The 13438-nt window shown below is 45.3% G+C and overlaps 3 protein-coding genes across 9 annotated transcripts in view; all 3 read right to left on the bottom strand.

Moving 5' to 3' along the window:
• The window catches only part of adgrl1b (adhesion G protein-coupled receptor L1b), a 22439-nt gene extending 17170 nt beyond the window's left edge, over positions 1-5269 (bottom strand). For 3 of the 5 annotated variants that reach the window (XM_078080401.1, XM_078080403.1, XM_078080404.1), the window contains exons 1-2: positions 4478-5246; positions 4284-4399 (exon numbers count right to left, since the gene is read on the bottom strand). The gene's annotated coding sequence lies outside the window, so the exon portion shown is untranslated. Of the gene's footprint in view, positions 1-4283; positions 4422-4477 lie in introns of those variants that run through there. The other 2 variants (XM_078080402.1, XM_040186012.2) reach the window with 2 other exon arrangements.
• Positions 5270-6461: 1192 nt separating this feature from the next.
• Positions 6462-8205, bottom strand: nxnl1 (nucleoredoxin like 1). Its single transcript, XM_040186020.2, has 4 exons — positions 7983-8205; positions 7506-7752; positions 7090-7179; positions 6462-6976 (listed from the first exon to the last, which is right to left on the bottom strand). The coding sequence occupies exons 2-4, from the start codon at positions 7739-7741 to the stop codon at positions 6637-6639; spliced, it is 666 nt and encodes a 221-aa protein (XP_040041954.2). The 5' UTR covers positions 7742-7752; positions 7983-8205; the 3' UTR covers positions 6462-6636.
• Positions 8206-8812: 607 nt separating this feature from the next.
• LOC120824880 (nucleoredoxin-like protein 1) lies at positions 8813-12718 on the bottom strand. Of its 3 annotated transcripts, XM_040186019.2 has the most exons (5): positions 12011-12212; positions 11822-11901; positions 9862-10123; positions 9660-9749; positions 8813-9541 (listed from the first exon to the last, which is right to left on the bottom strand). In XM_040186019.2, the coding sequence occupies exons 3-5, from the start codon at positions 10095-10097 to the stop codon at positions 9163-9165; spliced, it is 705 nt and encodes a 234-aa protein (XP_040041953.2). In that variant the 5' UTR covers positions 10098-10123; positions 11822-11901; positions 12011-12212; the 3' UTR covers positions 8813-9162. The 3 variants fall into 3 exon arrangements, with proteins under 3 accessions (XP_040041953.2, XP_040041951.2, XP_040041952.2); XM_040186017.2 differs by lacking the exon at positions 11822-11901 and having other exon boundaries at positions 8903-9541; positions 12011-12214; XM_040186018.2 differs by lacking the exons at positions 11822-11901; positions 12011-12212 and adding an exon at positions 12511-12718 and having other exon boundaries at positions 8987-9541.
• Between the last annotated feature and the right edge of the window lie 720 nt (positions 12719-13438).

Raw genomic sequence — 13438 nt, 5'->3', positions numbered from 1 at the left:
CACGCCGGGTACAAAGATCACACCGTTAGAGGCGCAGGCCATAAAATCACCAGAGACACAGAGAGAAACGGGGGAGTAACCTCCCCCTCCTTTGGTCAGACAGCCGTCAGCGCCTCAGGGCCGATCACCATGAAGCACCAAGTGACAAAACTCGTAATGACTTGTAATGTTACGGAAGGAAGAATGACTGCGTGTGTGTCTGAGTGATGGAGAGCGAGAGAGCAATCAAGAGGTGGCGGAGAGATTCCACTTCCGACAGCTCAGCGAGAGCGAAATGCTTTATTGGCTGAAATCCTTTTTTTAATAGCAACTATTAACTAACTACTAACATAGGCTTGCGAGAGGATATTAAAACACGCCACAGTGCCCCGCGCGCCGGCGAGCCTCTATCGGACCGTTGACCTCTACAGCTCCCAGAGGGCGGCGGCCTCAACGTAGTCAAAGCCACTTACGGGGTTTTAGAGCCTGTGTGTTTGCCTGGTCGATGCGCAACTCTTGGCAATGGAGGTGTCGCCCTCTGTCAATCATCTGCTTGTTGCAGACAAGGAGCCGAGTTCAGAACAATACGGCGCGTATCGCACGCTGGACACCACCCAGAGCGTCGCTTTGTGTGGGGATGGGAGAAAATGGCCTGCAGATATGTGCAGATTATGTTCCAAAAGGCCCATTCAACGTCATTCTCTATTTGTTGACGTTCACTGTCATTTCTCATAGTTTGGCTAAAATACCAAACGGGCCACGTAGCTGTAACGCCAGCGCATAAAGATAGTTAATGACATTTCAAAAGGCGGCCAAATGCTTTCTTACGGCTTCTCATATTATTTCAAATGTGTGAAGCTGCATTGTTTTTGCGTGAGAAGTTATTTCCTTTCACCTAAAAAATGGAGTCTCTATAAAGACTGCAGCAAGGTTGATTAAACATTGATACGTTTCCTCACATATTTATTAAGCTCGTACGTCTGCCCTCGGCTCTCTGACTTAAAAGCAAAACCCTGGATTAGTGCGATATAAGCAGTTTCTGGGAATATGAGTTTTTCAGGGGCTTTCGGTCGTCTATGACTGTGTTCTTTTGACGCAGCGGAATAGTAGAGAGGTGCAGATGTCGGGTCGAAGCTCACCAGACAGACCACAAGCCCCACCTGGCTACGTGAGCTCATAAGAGAGGGGAGGAAAATCCCATGTTAACATTTGTGTGCGTTCATGACAATAAAACAGCAGTAGGTTGTGTGACAATTCAAATACTATTCAATGTATCAACATGGCTCTTTTTGTTCAAAAGCATAACTTGGCTTTCAAATTGATTTTTATTACAACTGCAAATTGTGATTTGACCAAATAAAGGTTATCCTATTTTATTAAATTATTATTATTATATTATAATTAATTTCTTTAAGCAGGTTTCTAAACCCCCAGCTTCTCTACTGTGCAAATTTGCTACATTTCTTTGATGTACATGATATTAAAATGAAAATCTTAGGGTTTTAGCATGTTGGGCGCTACAAACAAGAAATAGAATGAATTTTACTTGTTACATGCAAATATACTAGTATGAAAATATGACCGGAAACAATAAGAAACGAATGAATTAAGTAGAAATGAATTATGTTTTTTTAAATAGTTTGTCTTAAAGTTACGATACTGCATTTACTAGTTGCTTTGCAGAATATGGCTTGTCAGTTCTATTTCCCACCTCATAAACTAAAGTTATTCTAAAACAGGCGAGCAGAACTGCTTTGTGGAAATATTGCATTAACTGAAAGAGATTTTCTTACAGTATGACACTGAAAGACACATGTTTCAGAAACGGTGATTCATCCCTTTAAAATGGCAGTGTGAGCGCGTGAATAAACCCCAACACACCGCTTGTAGTCTCCACAGTAAGACAGCAGTGAAGCGCTGCAGTAAAAGTCACGTTGTAGATCCTGGAAAACGTCAATTCCAATATGTGAAGTGACCGGACACCAAATGTCTGGTTGTTGGGTAATTATCCATAACGGGTTGCTGATGCACATCGTAGTACAGGTTATTGCTGTCTGAGGGTGTGTTGTCATGGAGAGATTGAGAATGTGTGTATGTGTGTGAGCTTTTACTGCTTCTACAGCATTTTGGGCGCCTGCGTCATCTTAGTGGAGCGATGACATGAGAGACATTCATGTTTTTGAGACAGGCTGACATTCTGAAAATAACCAACTATTTTCCGGAGCAACCTTAAGCCTCGTCTGTTGCACTGTACATTCCGTCCTGCCCTTTGTGTGGCAGCATAACCTCTCTCTATAATACGACTCGTTTCAACGTGTCACCAAGACAAAGTCCTGGACAAAGAACAAGATTGTGATCTTCAAGCGTGACTAAAAGTCGCTTTGTGTGAAACCATTGACGGAGGTGAGACAGAGCCGAGTGCATCCAGCAGCTTTTGTTATCAGGACGGAGAAACAGGCTGCAGCCGGTCAATTCGCGGTTTTTTTTTTTATCCGTATAGCGTTCATACAGTGAGACGACACGAATGCGACTCCCGTCGGAGAGCAACGTTTACAAGATGGAGGCCGTCCCTCGATTGTGTGAGGTAGATTCAAACCACCATTGTTCGACCAAGAGTAGACGTTACTACCTCATTATTTGGTCACGTGTAGCTCTGTAGGAGCCAATTAAGGCTTTAAACAATGCAATTAAACTATATTTAAAGGAGTTTCTCGGGTGTGGAGAGTTTGATGTGCATAAATCTGTTTTGCACAAAGGATTTACAGGTTATTCTATTCAATTTGTTTCTCAAATGAAATTCAAATGATCAATGTTTTTGTAACTGGCATACCTGAGTAAAAAGAGTATCTATATCATGCATCAAACAACTAATATTTTACATTATTAATGATAGGACAATGATTAGGGATATTTACACAGAATTACAGCAATTAGTCAAGTGATGGAAAATCAATTAGCAGATTTTTTGATGAGCACATTTCACATTTCAATAATCTTTTAAGCAAGACGGCCAAAAGGTTTATTGTCTGCTGGGTCTCAAAGGAGAGGTTGCCTTCCTGTGTCGTGTATGTCATTTTATTTTTCTGTCGCATGTAATGAAGATTTTTGATTGAACAAAACTAGGGACTCGACGTCACTGTAATTAGGCTCCAATTAAGAATTATTTTGGCCTTTTTTGCCTTGAAAAAACATTCATTGTCACTTAACCTACCAATTATCTGTTTGTATTGATTGAAAATGGAATATCAATTACAATTTAGTAGCAAGTGAAACCCCAGCCGATGCACAATGACAATATTTCACAGGCAGGAGACGACTCTGTGTGTCTGACTGTGTGCAAAGAGACAAGATAAGAATCCGAGGGAGGGGGTCCGAAAATAAAACGGACAACGGTGTTTTTCAAATCAAATCTATCCAAAGTGAGTGTGTGTCTGTGTGTGTGTGTGTGTGTGTGTAGGTGAATCACATTATTACAATACTCATATGTCTACATATGAAAATCAATCATCCTTTTCAAAAGCAGTACCCCTCAAGGTTACAAATGTATCCGAAATCTCTCCATGAGCACGAGATCTGTTGGCCACCGAGGCGTCTCTTTCTCCTCCATCCATCAACCCTCCACCTCCTTCATTTGTTTCCTCTGCATCTCTCTCCGTTCCTCCTCCCTTCCTCCAGGACCGGCCTCCTCCACTGACCCAGTCCTCTCATCCCCTCGCTGAAATATTGATAATGGACTCTCGCTCGGCCTGCGCGCTCCTCCTCTCCCTCTCTTTCCCCCCCTCATGTTCCCATCGGAGGTGAATCAGCGAACCAACAGTTGTACATAAACCCGAGTGTGTGTGTGTGTGTGTGTGTGTGTGTGTGTGTGTGTGTTTGCATGTTAACAGCGCTTTCCACTGCAGCACGCCAGCCGCTTTGTGATGTGTGTGAGTTCAATGAACAGCAACTCGGGCCACTTTGCGTGGACCCCTGCGTGCACAGGACACCCCGAGTCACTGGACCACTCTCTCCCTGCTCTGAGGGCCAGAAGAGGCCAATCACGTGACCATGAATATTTCACAGCAAACATGCATCACACTTGTATACTACTGACCCGTCTCCAGCGGCGGGGAGCGGCGTCAGATCCCTGTCCCTCACTGATCAAATGCTCCCTGGCAGCAGGGATTGATCATGTATGTGCGCGTATGCATGTGCGAGAGAGAGAGCAAAGGAGGGAGAGAGAGAGAGAGAGAGAGAGAGAGAGAGAGAGAGAGAGAGAGAGAGAGGGGCGGGGTGCATCCCCATCGCCTGTATCCATGTCTTACCGTCGATCCTCCGGTTTCCCTCCTCCTCCTCCTCCTCGCTCACTGCGTCTTCCGCATTCCGTCTCCCCGCGCCCTCGCGCACCCACCGTACTCTCCACCCTGTCTCCCGCTCCGCGCTGGCCGATGCATGAAACCAAAAAAAAAAAATGTAATATTGAGTGGGGTAAACGCTGGTGGGGGGGGGGGGGGTGTACCTGCGGGGCTACACGGCAGTCATTAGCGCGAGGTGTCCAACAAACAACTGGGCGTCCTCGCCCGGTGATGGGCGGCGATGTGCGGGGCTCCGCTCCGCTGGACCGCGCAGCCTCCCCGCGTCCTGTCGAGGCTCGATGTCTCCCCCCAACCCCCCCCCCTCTCCCTCCCACCCCGCTGCGCTGCGTGACTGTGCGTCACGTTGGTATCATAATTCCCACGGGTTTCATGGCCGGAGACGGTGCGGGATGTTGGGCCTTTTTAGCTCCGACGGACGAGCGGAGGCAAACACGGGATCACACGCGAGAAGGGGAGGAGAAGAAAAAACACACACCCGGATAGTTAGGCGCAAAATAACGCACGGAGCACGAGCTGCTCCGTCAATCTCTGGCGATCATCGAGCCCGGGCGTCGTCTGTCATCACATGCGTCCCATATCACATCCTTGCATTTAATGGGAAATAACGTCGACGGGATGACAGCCGCTTTGCATATCCTCGAAGAATCGTGATGAGGCGCAGCAGCACATCAGGACGGATGTTGGGGGAATATGAGTCAGATCTTCAACAACAACAAAAAAAGAAAATGGAAGGCTGGGGTCGTGTTAGAAAATGCCGCCGGGATGAAAAAAAAATTGCAAATCTACAACAGCTGGATAAACCGTGCAGAGATGAGGTTTCCTCCTCCTGGCATCGCCTCGCATCCGTCCTTCGCTCGTCTTCTTCTTCTTCTCTCTCTCTCCACATCCGCTGCTCCGCTTGTTGCGCGTTCTGCTCTCGAGAGCGCGCGCAACGTAAAGCGTGCGCCTGCGTGTGCGCACGCGTTTGTGTGCGTGTGCGTGCGCAGGGACGGAGGGAGGCTGTGTTACCGAGGTTTGTTCCGAGTGAGCAACAATGAGCTGCTGCGCGGGCAAACGGGGAGGAATGAACATGCGGCTCACGTGTGTTCGGGGCTCTTTTCTGCAGATCAGACCTGCTCGGGGAAAAGGTTCAGCGTCTATTCGCGGCTCCTGGAACATGCAGTCACACGCACGACACAGGTTCGGTCCAATGAACTGAAGAGAGAGAGAGAGAGAGCTGTGCTTTGTTTTTTTTGAGTACATGTTGGTGCTTCTGAACAGATCATCATGTCCTCGTGTCATTTGTCGAGCACGTCAAACCCAGCAAATCAAGCCGTCACACCTTGATGACAGGATGACATTGTGGTTTCATCATCTGGCACTTTCCAGAGGCATGTTTGCCCAGGGATGTCGTTGCTCATTTTTTGCTTTTAAATCTGCACCCTTTTGTGTTTCCCACCACCGATCGATGTTCTTTATCTGCCCTCAATTACTCATGTGTATCGTTGATTAGGTCATCTGCCCGCCTTATTTATAAGGTCTTCCCTGCCAGATTATCTTTATTCTCATTCATGTGTTTATGAAAGAATCCTCCCGCCTTCCTCTGGTTCATGCTGCCCTTGACTGAAAGCCTCGTTTATGCCGTCTACACGTGCGAGCTAGTGTGCAAAGACCAAACACAGTCCTTGATATAAAAAGAGGATGAGTCATGTCAAAGGAAATCAGTGATTATGTACAAAAGCCAGTTTCTCTATAATTTCACTTGACTGCCTTTGAATAGCCCTGATTGCGTCTGGTGTCGCCTGTAAAGTGGAACTAGATTTCATAAACCCTCATCGCACAACAGTCACCAACAAAATTATTTCAATGGTGCTGAATAATTCATTGATTTCAGATTATGCCGTGACGTGTTTTGATTGGACAGGACAACTGATCATGTAAAAGTTCATTGCATTGCAGAGCTGCGTCGTTGAAAATGGGAAAATGGTTGGAATGATCTCCTGGGTGTAATAAAAACAAGCCATTATGCTGTTTCTTGGCTCAGACGTGACCTTGGCTTGACTGTATACTTGGCCGCTTTTTTTGTAGACATTAAAAAACAGCCGACTCTAAGCCGGGGTTAGCAGTATTTAGTGCTCCATTTCCATAGATTTACATGGCCGTTTATTAGATGTTGGCATATCACACCACTTATGACAGGAATATGTCTGCAGCCAGATGGTTGCTTGGCTTTCAAGCAACAGAAAGGGCAGTTTGAAATGTCACAATGAGCTGAGAGGAACTTTTGGGGAAGCCCACGGTCTTGTCCTGTTCTTTAACCCAATCACCATGGCGACCCTCCTCCATCCACCGCCCCTGCATCTTCCCCTCCTCCTCCGCGCCAACCTCTGCTCCTTTTCTTTGACTTTTTCTGCTTCTCATCTTCCACCTTGTACTTCAGCCTCCTCACAGGGTCACTCAGGCTGCACATGGACTTCCCCTCAAAGTCCTCGCTGATCATAAAGCTCCTGTCGATCATCTCCGCCGCCTCCTGCCAGTTGCGGTAGCAGCGCGGGCCGAGGCACAGTATCTCCTCCGCCGCGTTGGGGGTGAGGATGGAGCAGTCGGGGCGCAGCACCACCACCGTGGGCAGCTCCTCCACATTGAACATGGCCTCCAGCTGCCTGTGGAGAAACACATTGGCGTGCAGCTAAGAGCTTTGTACTGCAAGGTATATTTAGATTATAATCCTCCGCCAGCAGGGCGCGCACTTAACTAACTGACTAAACCCACACACCTCCTGTAGGGGTCCTCGTAGGCCAGGAACAGGCACGCCTTGGGCAGCTCTTTGAGGAAGCTCTCTTGCTGTTCTTCTGACTGGTCCAAACTGACAGATGAAGGGAAAAAGGGAGATTACATTGCTGGGAGATTTAGGCTGACTCAAAGTCTGGAAGACACCCAACGGTTTGTTTGAATGTGTATTCCTTCCCCAAGTGGACATTTGGTTCGCACAAAAAACAGGCCACAAGGCGATGGCTGACAAAGAGACACGAAAACGCGTTTATCAATCCTTAACGGGAATAGTATCGGAGTACACGTGTAAATAACGTGCAAAGTAATAATCAGGTAACATATCGTGCCGTTTGGGGATATATGCGGTCCATTGCAAGTCAAAACAACAACATATCTGTGTGTGTGTGTTGTGTGTTGTACCTGATGTACAGGAGAACCAGCTGAGCAGCGCGGTCCACGTAAAATTCATCCGTCAGTCGTTTGAAGAAGTCGCTGAGCGTGGGAGCAAACTGCTGGCAGCTCTCGCATGCAGCAGATGCAAAGAAGAGCATGAGGATGCGGTTCTGCAGGCGCAGGACGATCTCTCGTTCTGTGTCCAGCTCGTCCTGGTCCTTGTTGTTCTTTACCAGGACGTGCTCGACGAACAGGTCCACCATGATGGAGCAGGCTTAGGAATCACACAGAGGAAGCAAACAACTTCGACACATCGGTTTAACAGGGAAATCCTCGGACCCAAATCAAATGAGGGTTCTGACATCTGTGACAAAGTACGGAGACTAACAACTAAATACCACATCAGACATGACAAGTTTTATCTTGTTTGAATTACAAACCTCCCATTAATGGTATGGCCCATCTTGCTTGCAGTTTAATCAGATAATCCTTGCGGTTGCTTACCTCTCAGTAATATTATCTCCTCTTGAGACAGTAAATGCAGAGACAGCTTAGAAAAGTGTCCTTTTTCCTTTTCTTTTCAAACTCAGCTGTACTTGAATCAGTTCCCAGCCTGTCAGTTTTTATCACGTTCCCTCATCCACCGTGTCTCCTTCACCTTGACGTCTGTAGATGTTTACTCCCTCTTCCTTTGTGTCTCTGCGCTCCACCTCCCTTCCTCCTGTCTGGGGGGGGGGGCTGAAGGACAAGAGGACAAAGGGACAAGAGGCACGACGTGTGTGTGTGTGTGTGTGTGTGTGAAGGCATGAGACTCAGCCGTAGAAAGTACAGCATGAGAGACTTCACTGAAAAAACTGGAAAGGCTTAATGAAGTGAACAGTGAGACCTTTATTATATTTCAGTGACGAAGGGAGGAGCAGAAACAGTGTGCTGGTGATAGTTTGATCCAGTCTGCAGGGAAGAGATGTGGCCGTGGAGCCGCACCAGAGTCACACACCGTACGCAGAATACGTACTTTACTTTATTATTTTACACACAATACAAGTCATATTAGAGGACATATATATATATATATATATATATATATATATATATAATGACAAAATAAAGTTTAACAACTTATAATGTTAATTATACGCCATAATTAACATGTATAAATAAATAATGTACACATAGTGCTTGACCAAATATTGATTTTAAATTTAGACACCAGCAGGGGCCAGCGCCTTCGGCTACGATTACTTTCTATAATAACACATCACAACATTTGTTGGTATCTACCGGTGTGCTTGTACAGGCACAAATTAGCCATTAGCTACGTGTGCCAAGTGTGCTTGTATGTTTCTAATGACTGAAAACGCATCATATTTACTGTAACTTGTTATTAAAAGTTATGTAAGACTGCATCATATATATTTTCTCATGTTATATTTCATTCCCTTTCAAAGTTTTGTGTGATCTGTGCACAGTGGAATAGTTGTGTCATGCTTCTACACAACGGAGGAGCTCCTCTCAGTGTGCATTTATTTGCGTTATGCTCCACAGGCGGAAGGTTTTTGAAGTTTCACAATCAGTAACAAAGGATTAACTCCTGAGGAAGTGGACCTGAAGACTTTAAACAACAGACAAAACGATGCCTTTAATAAGCGTATGTCACTGTGTTTTCTTTGAAACCTTCTCTTCTTCATCTTCTCCTCCATGTTCCTTTATCTCCCTCCTTTCTCTTTCTATCCAGCGTCGCATCCTTTAACTGCTCTTCCTCCTCACTTTTATCTTTGTCCTGCCCCCATAACTTCCACCATCTTCTCCTCCTCTTGTCGTCCTCTGTCCTGTACTTGAGTCTCCTCACGGGGTCAGTGGCACTTCGCATATTTAGGTTGTCAAACTCCTCATTGAGCATGAAGCTCCTCTCAATAAGCTCCGCTGATTCCTGCCAGTCTCTGAAACAGTCACACCCCAAATGGCAGATGTCCTGCACAGCATTTGGAGAGAGGACGGAGCCGTCGGGACGAAGGACCACGACTGTTGGTACTTCCTTCACCTTAAACTTGACCTGCAGTTCTCTGACAGGCAGAAAAGTGATATTACCAATAAATATCTGATTTTAGAAACATACAAACATGTTTAACATTCAAACAATGAAACATGAAACTCACAGACTCTCGTCTCCTCTTTACCTACTTCTTGTATGGATCATCAAAGGTCAGAAACAGGACCTTCTTGTGCAGATCTTTGAGGAATCTCTCCTGCTGCGCCTCCGACTGGTCCAAGCTGAAGAGAGGAGATGGATATTGACATTTTATGAATGATAAATCTGGTGAGTGCAAATTCATGCAATCACATGAGTGCGTCAGGGATATATGAAAAAAAAAGATGGGTAGACCTGACGTAGATGAGGGTGAGCAGTTTGGGGTATTCAATGTACGCTGGATCTTTCAGTCTCTTAAAAAAGTAATTCAGAACAGGCAGGAACTCCTGGCACCTGCCGCACTCTGCAGATGCAAAGAACAGCATCAAGATGCGGTTTTCGAGGATCCCGGTGATCTCTCGCTCTGTGTTGAGTTCATCCTGGTCCCAGTTGTTCTCCACCAGAACTCGGTTCAGGAACAGGTCCACCATGATGACAGAGAGAGAGAGCAGGCCTTCTGTGGGGGAGGGACGGGGAAATATGGTTTAGTGTGTTCGTGCTACCACATAAAAGAGTGATCTTTATCAGGCTTCAGTGAATCGCCGACTGCATCCAGGCGACAAAAGCAACACTGCTGAATATCTTTAAGAGATCATCTGAGACTTTCAGTGCAGCCTCAGGAGTTTAGCTTTAGGGATTTGAGAATGACCTTTTAAAATCTCAGAGTGCAAAGTCATTGCACACAACTGAGTGGTAGCAAAAATACAGTGATGGAAAGAGTTTGTGTTTTTATTTAATTAAATTTCTTAATACATACTTTGTGGCGGCTTTGCATTTTGCTCTATTATCTAATACTAGTTTGAAAACATTGGTTGGTAAGTCAGAAAAAATCATTTAAAAATTCGGAAAAGTCCGGGAAAAAACATCTGCTACATATTATATGTGTACAGTGTGAGCGAGGTTGGATCATATTTCATATACTATGGCAGCACAACTAAATATAAAAATGTTAAGCATAACAAAAACAGTCCCATAGGCAAAGTCTCATGTCGGAGTCGATCTTGTTATTCAAATACGATTAGACGCAGCTGGAACGAGCTTTCATTATCATCACAATTAGAAACTAGTTTTTTATCTGCAGTACATTGTGCATTCTCTTTCAATGAGGCCAAAACCAGTCTAGTAATTGATGAAGGATTTATATTACATTTGGTTGTGAATCATTTTCTTCACATCTATTCAGTACTGCATCTTAAATGGCCTGTATGCGGACAGTTACCATGGAGACAATATTTCCACAGAGGGACAAATTAGTCAACGTGTTTTCAGTTATGATCACTATCTTCACCAACAGACTATTATGGTTGGTCATGCTTTAGTTATTTTTTTGTTTGTTTATAAGCTATATTAGTGAATGGATCACAATAAGGATAATAGGACCACCTGAAGACCCCTCTGCTCATTCCACCCTCTCCAAAAATCGCCTGCTCAGAGGTCATCCCGGTCACACTCACACTATTTCAAAAGCATTGGAAGAAGGACGATGCTTGTTGATCCCACGGCTTTTGCGCTCTGCATCTCACGTGATCGCAGCTTCAAAAGCATGTCGGAGCGCTACGGCGGCCTCCGGGTATCGCAAACACACGGGTGTGCAAAATGGAGAACCTGCTCAGTGTGTCCACACGAACGGCTCCTTCTAACTCCTCTAGAGATTATACTCTGAAGAAAACATTGTTACGAGTACCATGTTATATATTTCTGCTGATGGAGCGAATGCCGCAGGCCCTTTAGGTGATGCTGCACATCGACGGACCGGTGTTTATTTTTTGTGTTGCGGCCTACTGAAGGACATCCGTAAGCTAGTTATAGACAAAAGGAATCTATAACAGCACCGCCAACATGAATCAGCCCTTTGTCCAATGGTGTTTTCCAAAGGCAGACTTATGGCTGAAAACAAAAAAACAAATAAGAAATAAATTTCACATATAGAAACGAGGTTCAGGCCTAACGTCTCTGAAATCTGTCTCCACCGGCCCGTATTTCACTGTGGCAGCAGTCGCTGCAGGCTGCGAGTTGACAGCGATAACCTCACAAATTAGATTTGGCTCTGAGGCTTTGAGCCGTTCTAGATCTATTTGAGACTACGACTCCGGATGGAAACTTTCAAGGATGACGTGGGAAAGATATGTTTGAAATCGAGCAGCATTCATCTTACCTGAAGAAAAAGGGGTATTTGCTGGAAGACTGGAAGGTCAGAGTCATTCGGAGAAGCTATTGGAGCTGAGCTGATCACACCTAATATATATTAGCAACACGGCCTTGTTTTGTTAGTTGCTCATTTAATAGGCCATCAATCTTTGTACGCGCGGTGTCAGCTGCATTTACCACAAGTAATGTATCTCACCTTGAAAGTCCTCGTCTCCAACAACAACAAAAATAATGCCAGGTCCTCCCCTTTTTTAATCCATTTTCCTATTTTTTTTATTTGCTTTCCTTCTTCCTTTAAATCCGGTGAGGTTTTTTCCCGTTTTGTGCACCTTTCACTGCCTCTTCACCCCTCTGTAATTTCTTTACCCGGCACACTGTGGTCTACGGAGGGAGATTACAGATAGCTGGAGGTGTGGCAGCGCTGTAATTCAGGAGTGGAGGTTGCCTCTGTGTGTGTGTGTGTGTGTGTGTGTGCGCACTGAGGGCCATTAAAACTCTAGCTCAACACAGTCAATCTTATTACTTAAAGAGAAGAAGGGGGTGGAAAGGATGGATGAAGCAAAGCACTGATTGGATTGCGAAAGGCGGACTGACATGTAGGTTAAATTGTAGAAAGACAGACAGACAGGAGACAAAAGCCTCCTCACCGGCTCCAACCTTCCCCTCACATCCAAGCACTGCGGGTTGTAACCTTACCGAGGTCCCTTGTTTACCCCTCGGAAGCAAATTCGGATTCTTCTGCATCCTCTCATCAAGAAGAGTTGACAGCCAGGATGCAGAGCTTCAAGGAAATGCACCGAGGAGGTCGATAGTGAGAGGGGCGAGCCTGGTTCTGCTCAACCCCCAGCAGGCTCCACTGTAGAGAAGTGGCCATCGATCTGCAGGGGCGCCAGCAGAAAATACCTGAGTTAATCTCAACAGTGGGCTGAGGTGTATATATAGAGAGAGTAGGTAGTGATCTAATAGGATTAGTCTGAGTCACAGACGTGTGCCACTTTACTACACACATACACACACGTAATGAAGCTAAATATCCTGAGGACATGTGAGCAAAAGGACACAATACACGCTAAAGCTTCGGAACCATGACATAGAGCGCCGTTCTTTCACTGTGCATCAGTCCACCACTTATTCCATTAATTGTACTATGGGATGGATGTTAATTCAATTTTAAACTTTCCTGTTCTCTTCAAGATGAAATCTTACGTTGACAAAAAAAAGGTAATACTTGATTTGGATGAAGACATTTCCATCAGCTGCAGTTCTTCTTTGTGTCTGAACAGATAGAAAGAGCAACCTAGCATGCTAGGCTAGCATTTAGCTTAAAGCAAAGGCGTGAACAGTTCTCTCAGTGAAGGTCTCTAACTAGTGCAATGTATGTTTTATATGAAAGAATTGTTGTGTTGGATGCAAATAATATGTTTCCAGTACATAAGGGTAATTAGCGTGTAAAAGAAAAGGGAAGGAGGAGGAGTAATGACACCGTGCTGCAACCCAAACTCACCATTATGTTCTGGCGGGGCAGACAAGCACAAGCAGGCATTGATTAAAAGAAGCGTCACCGGGTGAGACGTTCAGATTGTGTCCAATGTGCGCTGTCCAATTTAACAAACACACAGTGTGT

Source organism: Gasterosteus aculeatus, chromosome 9 (genome assembly GCF_964276395.1).
Source record: "Gasterosteus aculeatus chromosome 9, fGasAcu3.hap1.1, whole genome shotgun sequence".
NCBI classification, from domain to species: domain Eukaryota; kingdom Metazoa; phylum Chordata; class Actinopteri; order Perciformes; family Gasterosteidae; genus Gasterosteus; species Gasterosteus aculeatus.
This window is presented reverse-complemented; position numbering and strand designations above follow the sequence as displayed.